Source organism: Jaculus jaculus, chromosome 5 (assembly GCF_020740685.1).
Source record: "Jaculus jaculus isolate mJacJac1 chromosome 5, mJacJac1.mat.Y.cur, whole genome shotgun sequence".
NCBI lineage: Eukaryota > Metazoa > Chordata > Mammalia > Rodentia > Dipodidae > Jaculus > Jaculus jaculus.
The window spans coordinates 156,139,801-156,147,919 of record NC_059106.1 but is presented as its reverse complement, the minus strand read 5'-3'; the positions used below and the strand labels follow the sequence as shown (position 1 = coordinate 156,147,919).

At 45.3% G+C, this 8,119-nt stretch overlaps 1 protein-coding gene across 1 annotated transcript; it reads left to right on the top strand.

Moving 5' to 3' along the window:
* Positions 1 to 2,121: 2,121 nt before the first annotated feature.
* LOC101599841 (V-type proton ATPase subunit e 1-like) lies at positions 2,122 to 2,585 on the top strand. Its single transcript, XM_045150842.1, has one exon. It carries the CDS (start codon positions 2,122 to 2,124, stop codon positions 2,482 to 2,484), a length of 363 nt encoding a protein of 120 aa, XP_045006777.1. The 3' UTR covers positions 2,485 to 2,585.
* The last annotated feature ends 5,534 nt before the right edge of the window (positions 2,586 to 8,119 follow it).

Genomic DNA, 8,119 nt, shown 5'->3' with positions numbered 1-8,119 from the left:
AGTGGTGGTGATGATGATGTCAGGGATGGTGATGATGTCAGTGATGATGATGATGTCAGTGATGGTGGTGATGATGTCAGTGATGATGATGATGTCAGTGATGGTGGTGATGATGTCAGTGATGATGATGATGTCAGTGGTGGTGATGATGTCAGTGATGGTGATGTCAGTGATGATGATGATGATGTCAGTGATGGTGATGATGATGTCAGTGATGGTGATGTCAGTGATGATGGTGATGATGTCAGTGATGGTGGTGATGATGATGTCAGTGATGGTAATGATGATGATGTCAGTGATGGTGGTGATGATGATGTCAGTGATGGTGGTGGTGATGATGTCAGTGATGGTAATGATAATGATGTCAGTGATGGTGGTGGTGATGATGTCAGTGATGGTGATGATGATGTCAGTGATGATGATGATGTCAGTGATAATGATGATGATGTCAGTGATGATGATGATGTCAGTGATGGTGGTGATGATGATGTCAGTGATGGTGGTGGTGATGATGTCAGTGATAATGATGATGTCAGTGATGGTGATGATGATGTCAGTGATGGTGGTGGTGATGATGTCAGTGATGGTGGTGTTGATGTCAGTGATGGTGATGTCAGTGATGATGGTGATGATGTCAGTGATGGTGGTGGTGATGATGTCAGTGATGGTAATGATGATGATGTCAGTGATGGTAATGATGATGATGTCAGTGGTGTTGATGTCAGTGATGGTGGTGATGATGTCAGTGATGGTGGTGATGATGATGTCAGTGATGGTGGTGATGATGATGTCAGTGATAATGATAATGTCAGTGATGGTGGTGATGATGATGTCAGTGATGGTGATGATGATGTCAGTGATGGTGGTGGTGATGATACAACATTATACACAATCTCTCCTACCACCCTTCTTTTCTCCTTCCCAACCTTCCCCCAATTGAATCCCTTATTTTTCCAACTGGTCTCTCTTCTGTTTTGATGTACTCATTTTTCTCCCTCTTCTTATGCAGGTCTTGTGTAGGTAGCATCATCCACTGTGAGGTCATGAATATCTAGGTCACTTTGCTTACCCTTTCTTTTTTTTCTCAATTTTTATTAACATTTTCCATGATTATAAAAAGTATCCCATGGTAATACCCTCCCTTCCCCCCCCCCCACTTTCCCTTTGAAATTCCATTCTCCATCATATCCCCTCCCCATCTCAATCAGTCTCTCTTTTATTTTGATGTCATGGTCTTTTCCTCCTCTTATGATGGTCTTGTGTAGGTAGTGTCAGGCACTGTGAGGTCATGGATATCCAGGCCATTTTGTGTCTGGAGGGAGCATGTTGTATGGAGTCCTACCCTTCCTTTGGCTCTTACATTCTTTCCGCCACCTCTTCCACATTAGACCCTGAGCCTTGGAAGGTGTGATTGAGATGTTACTCAGTACTCCAGTCATTTCTTCCCAGCACTATGATACCTTCTGAGTCATCCAAAGGCACTGCCCTCTGAAAAGAGAAGATTCTCTACCCAAACTGAGAGTAGCATTAATAAAAGGGTATAAATATTAAGAGAAGTGCTTATTGGGAAGTTTGATAAGCATAATATATACATTTTTCCAGACATCAGCAGATGTTACACCCCTAAGGCTCATGACTACCCCTTTCTTAATATTAAAATAAAATTCAAGAATATATAAACTTTTTAAGATTGTACCTTGTTGCAGTCAGTTTTCATATTGCTGGTAGAAATCACCCAATCAAGAGTGGCTTTTGGGAAAAGGTTTGTTTTTGCTAACAGACTCGAGGAGAAGCTCCATAATGGCAGGGGAAAATGATGGCATGAGCAGAGGGTAGACATAACCCCTGGCCCACATAAGGTAGACAATAGCAACAGGAGAATGTGCCAAACACTGGCAAGGGAACGCTGTCTATAATACCCATAAGCCCGCCCCCAACAGTTCACTGCCTCCAGGAGGTGTTAATTTCCAAACCTCCACCAGCTGTGTGGTGGTTTGATTCAGGTGTCCTCCATAAACTTAGGCTTGCTGAACACTAGGTTTCCCAGCTGATGGCAATTGAAAATTAAAGCCTCTTGGAAAAGTGAGACCGCAGCCAGGATCCAGAGCTCTGACGGCATCCATGGCGTATCACAGCCTCACCATGCCTCTGACTGTCATGAGCGTGTTCTGGGGCTTCGTGGGCCTCCTGGTACCCTGGTTCATCCCCAAGGGTCCTAACCGAGGAATTATCATCACCATGTTGGTGACCTGTTCTGTTTGCTGTTATCTCTTTTCGCTGATTGCAATTTTGGCCCAGCTCCACCCTCTCTTTGGACCACAATTGAAAAATGAAACCATCTGGTACCTGCAGTGCCACTGGCCTTGGCAAGGAAGACGCACTTCACAGTGCCCAGGCATTGAGGTCACAAAGAGAATGCCTTCTAGATGCAAAATCACCTCCGATCCCAAACCACCTTCTGTGGTGGCCCGCTGTGGGCTTTAGCTGCCTTAAAACGTTCACGTGACACTTGAAGATTGAACTCTGCAGTGCAGTATTCTCCCTTCACTTTTTTAACACTTTGACGAATGATGTGCCTACTTAGCCGACTTTACAAGATGTGCTGCATTCTTCTGACAGAGTGGTGCTGTTTGGAGAAAGCTGGTCCTCCTGGCTTGGAACCCATGGCTTTGAAGATCATTCCTGCCAGCTCATAACACAAGGGTCACAGTGTGTTTCAGAATGGCTGCAAGACAAATGAGACTCTGTGGAGTAGGCAGGTCAGCATGCTCAGAGCCATCTACCCCAGCAGATTCACACCAGACTATATTTTCAGGATGAATTTCTTCTGCCATCTTTTGGAATAAATTATTTTTCTGCTTTCTATGGAAAAAAACAAAAAAACAAAGCCTCCTGGAGCCAGTGTATTATTGGGGGTGGGCTTATGGGTATTATAGCCAGTTTCCCCATGCCAGTGTTTGGCACACTCTCCTGGTGCTATGGTCCCCCTGATGTTGGCCAGGGGGTGATGCTGAACCTGACTGCAAGAAGCTGGGAACCTAGCATTCAGAACACCTAAGTTTATGGGGGACACCTGAATCAAACCACCACAGATGACATTATACATATGTAAGTAGAAGAATTAGTTACAGGGAGTGGAATGACCTACGTGAGTCAGGGCGGGGGGAGTAAAAGAAGGGAGGGTCAATAAAAATTCAAGATATTTTGAATAAGGTATATGAAAGCCTACTTTTTTGGATAATGGCACATCCAAAAGCCATAAAGTGTTACTAGAAAAATTTCAGTGTCAGGAATGGGATACCTTGCAGTGAGTTGTTGGCCAGGGAGGTCCCTATTGCCTCCAAAACATTATAGGCCATTGCCAGTACTCTTGGTCTCCCACCAGAAGCAGGTGGAAGACCCTATTGCTGAAGACTTCACATGCCTAGGTGGCAAGGTCACTGAGAAATCAAGTTGGGGCTGAGCTGAAAACCTCCTCCCTGTAGACCAGCTGACTGAAAGCTGGAAAAACAACTGCACTGCATGCAGCCCTGTGGTAGACAGAAGTCATCAGTGGTGAAAACAGTGGACACTGGAAGCCGCAAGTTTGGCCAGACAGGCCAAATGACTGAACAGGTACAATAGTGGCATGTCTGCTCTGGGGGAAAACAACTGCTCTCTAATTGGACTGGAGGCCCGCTCTATGGGAGGGAATACATGCCTGGTACTGAAAACCTAATCAAAAGCCTATGACAAAACCGGGCATGGTGGCGCATGCCTTTAATCCCAGCACTCGGGAGGCAGAGGTAGGAGGATTGCCGTGAGTTCTAGGCCACCCTGAGACTCTGTAGTGAATTCCAGGTCAGCCTGAGCTAGAGTGAGACCCTACCTCAAAAAATCAAAAAAATAAAAGCCTATGACAGGGGAGGTCATGTGCCTTAGGGGTACAAAGCCTGCTCTTGTCTGGTTAAATGCATATATTATGCTCACCAAACTGCCCTCTAAGCAGTATACTTAATGTTCATATTCATAGACTGCTCTCACTGTTGGTGAGAGAAGCTTCTTTTCAGATGGCGGTGGCTAGTAGAATGACCCAAAAGGCAACATAGTGCTGAGATGAAGTGACGGAGGAGTGTCCAGCACTGAAACATCTCTATCACACCCTCCAAGGCTCAGAATCCATTGCAGAAGAGGTGGCAGAAAGAATGTAAGAGCCAGGGCTGGAGAGATGGCTTAGCGGTTAAGGCACATACCTGTGAAGCCTAAGGACCCCAGTTCGATTCTCCAGGTCCCACATTAGCCAGGTGCACAAGGGGACACATGCATCTGGAGTTCCTTTACAGTGGTTAGAGGCCCTGGCGTGCCCATTCTCACTCTCTCTCTCCCCCTCACTCTCTCTGTCTCTAATTAATAAATAAAGTTAAAAAAAAATCTTAAAAAAAAAAAAAAACAAGAATGTAAGAGCCAAAGGAAGGGTACTGCTCCTTACAATGCAACTGTCCAGACAGAAATTGGCCTCGATACCCACAACCTCACAGTGCCTAGCAATACTTTCACTAGACCCTCATAATAGGAGAAAAAGATGAAGACATCAAAATAAAAAAAGATACTAATGGAGAGAGGGAGGGGATATGGAGAGTGGAATTGCGATGGTGAAAGTGAGGGAGGGGAGGGAATTATCATGGTTTATTGTCTGTAAGTATAAAAGTTGTCAATAAGAAAATTATACATTAAAAAAATAGAAAAAAAGGATGATGGGAAAATAGTGGGAGTTGATTTTATTTATCGAGATTGCTGGGTTGGGGAGATGGCTGAGAGGTTAAAGGCGTTTGCCAGCCCATGTTCAGCTGAGATTCAAATTCCCAGAACATAAAACCAGATGTACAAAGTGACACATACATCTTGAGTGTGTTTGTAGCAACAAGATGTCCTGGCACATGCCCATTCTCTCCTCTCTCTCTCTCTCCTCACAAATAAGTGAAATATAAAAATAACACTATAAAGAATTACCTTTGCACATTAGAGTAGATATTCAATGGTGATGGTACATAATTATAGGGAAGAGCATGTGAAAAGTGTCCGGGATGTCCCTAAAGTAAAAGTCTGACTCAACACTGGTGACTTTTTTTTGTCAGTCTCTTTTAGTTTCCATGGGTAATTCATCCACAGTCACATCTGGTATGGATTCTCATGCCACCCACTCTGTGAGTGAAGGGGCACTGTTAAGGGGTCGTGGGTAACGCATCTTCTTGATACCACATGCTTTTGCTTATTTTGTTAAAGCTTTTCCTTTGCTCTCCTCTCGTCTTCTGTAACCCCAAACAGGTGTCGTGGACCACCTCAATGATACAGTGTGTGGAATTAAGTCACCAGGGCAAATTTGAAGTTAACTGGTTTATTTCACAATGTGGTTGGTGGTTAACAACAGTTGTTGGGAAGCATATCATATTTCCAGGTAGCATGAGGGAAAAAGAGAGACTGGGTCACTACATTGGATTGGGGGAGGGTGGTCAAGAGGGCCTCTCTGGGGATAGAGAGATGGCTTACCAATTAAGCGCTTGCCTACAAAGCCTAAGAACCCCGGTTCAAGGCTTAATTCCCCAGTACCCTCGTAAGCCTGATGCACAAGGTGGTGCACATATCTGGAATTCATTTGCAGTGGCTGGAGGCTCTGGTGCACCCATTCTTTGTCTGTCCGTCTGTCTGTCACTCTCAAATAAATAAATAAATAAATTTAAAAATAAGTAAAGAGGTGACATCTAAGCTAAGAACCATAAGCATCAAGAAAGCTAAAAGCAGCTGGGTGTGATGGCGCATGCCTTTAATCCCAGCACTGGGAGGCAGAGGTTGGAGGATCGCCATTTCGAGGCCACCCTGAGACTACACAGTGAATTCCAGGTCAGCCTGAAGTAGAGTAAAACCCTACCTCGAAAAACAAAAAAAAAGAAAAGAAAAAGAAAGCTAAAAGCCAGGCGTGGTGGTGTATGCCTTTAATCCCGGCACTTGGGAGGCAAGGGTAGGCGGGTCACCATGAGTTCAAGGTCACCCTGAAACTACATAGTAAATTTCAGGTCAGCCTGGGCAAGAGTGAGACCCTACCTCCTCGGAAAAAAAAAAAAGATAAATAATAATAATAAAATTAAAAGAGGGCTGGAGGGACTTAAGAGATGGCTCAGGGGTAAAGGCGCTTGACTGCAAAGCTTAACAACTAACTTCAATTCCCCAGTACCCATACAGGTCCAGATGCATAAAGAAGCGCATGCATTTGGAGTTCATTACAGCAGCTGGAGGCACTTGGCATACCCATCGTCTCTGCTTGCCTCTCTTCTCTCTACTAATAAATAAAAATATTAAAAAAAAAAAAGAGGGCTGGAGAGATGGCTTGTGGTAAAGGTGCATGTTTGCAAAGCCTAAGGACTCAGGTTCGATCCTCCAGGTCCCATGTAAGCCAGATGCATATGGTAGCACATGCGTCTGGAGTTGACTGCAGTGGCTAGAGGCCCTGGTGTGCCCATTCCCTTTCTCTCTCTCTCTCTGTCTCTAATAAATAAAAATAAATCTTGGCCTGGAGGAATGGCTTAGCAGTTAAGGCATTTGCCTGTAAAGCTAAAGGGTCCAGGTTCAATTCCCCAGGACCCAAATTAGCCAGATGCACAAGGGGGTGCATATGTCTAGAGTTCATTTGCAGCGGCTGGAGGCCCTGGTGTGCTCATTCTCTCTCTCTCTCTCTCCCTCTTTCTCTGTCAAATAAATAAAAATAAAATATTTTTTAAATAATAAATAAATCTTTGAAAAAATGAAAGTTCAAGACCTACCTGGACTACAAGGTGAGCCAGCCTGGGCAACTTTGTGAGACCCTTCCTCAAATAAAAAGCAAAATGTGATCCCAGTCCTTGGAAGCAGAGGTAAGAGGATTGCCATGAGTTCAAGGCAACCTTGAGAATATATAGTGGATTCCAAGTCAGCCTAGGTTAGAGTGAGGCCCTACGTGGAAAAACGCAATTAAAAAAAAGAAAGAAAAAGAAAGCTAATGTGGGCTGGAGAAATGGTTCAGTGGTTAAGGCTAAAGACATTTGCTTGCAAAGTCTGTCCCCTGGGTTCAATTCCCAAGTACACACATAAAGCCAGATATATGAAGTACAATGGCAAAAGGCCTTGTTGCTCTTCCTCTTTCTCCCTCTTCATCTCTCTGTCTCTCTCTCCTTCTCTTTCTCTCAAATAAATAAATAAAAATAAAAAATATTTAAGGCCGGGCATGATGGCTCATGCCTTTAATCCCAGCACTTGAGAGGCAGAGGTAGGAGGATCACCATGTGTTCAAGACCACCTTGAAACTACATAGTGAATTCCAGTCCAGCCTGGGCTAGAGTCAGACCCTACCTTAAAAAAAAAAAAGTGCCCGTCGTGGTGGCGCACGCCCTTAATCCCAGCACTCGGGAGGCAGAGGTAGGAGGATCGCTGTGAGTTCGAGGCCACCCTGAGACTACAGAGTTAATTCCAGGTCAGCCTGGACCAGAGTGAGACCCTACCTCGAAAAACCAAAAAAAAAAAAAAAGCATTTTAAAAACAGAAAGAAAAGCCATGTGGTCTGAATGTAAATGACCCCCATAGGCTCTTGTGTTTAAACACTTGGTCTCCAGCTGGAGGTGCTGCTGGGAAGGCTGAGAAACCTGTAGGAGGCGGAGCCTTGCTGGAGAAAGTGGGTCACTGAGGGCAGGCTTTGAGGTTTGACACTTCCTGTCTCTTCTCAGTTTCCTGACCATGGATACAGTGTGACCACCTGCCCCATGCTGCCCTCCAGCTGCCGTGCCTTCCCCACCATGAAGGGCTGTGTCCCCTGCAAGGGCGGGCCTAAATAAACCCTTCCTCCTTCAAGTTGCTTCTGGTCAGGGAAGTGGTCACAGCAACAAGCAAGGTAACAGATACAGGAGTCACTCCTGAAAAGATGCAGAGCCCGCCGAGGCAGGGTCCGCGCACAGCCCAGGCGGAGGGGGTGGGAGCAGGGAGCAGGAAGCGGCATGGTGGGGAGCCAGCAAGGCAGGAAGGGATCCACTGGGGTGGGGCCTGCAAAGCCGTAGAAAGGATCCCGGCTGTTGTTTAAAATGCCACGGAGGGCTGGAGAGATGGCTTAGCAGTTAAG

What these genes read in the sequence shown, in the direction of transcription:
- LOC101599841 (XM_045150842.1), top strand. Translation starts at nt 2,122, where the DNA reads ATGGCGTATCACAGCCTCACCATGCCTCTGACTGTCATGAGCGTGTTC.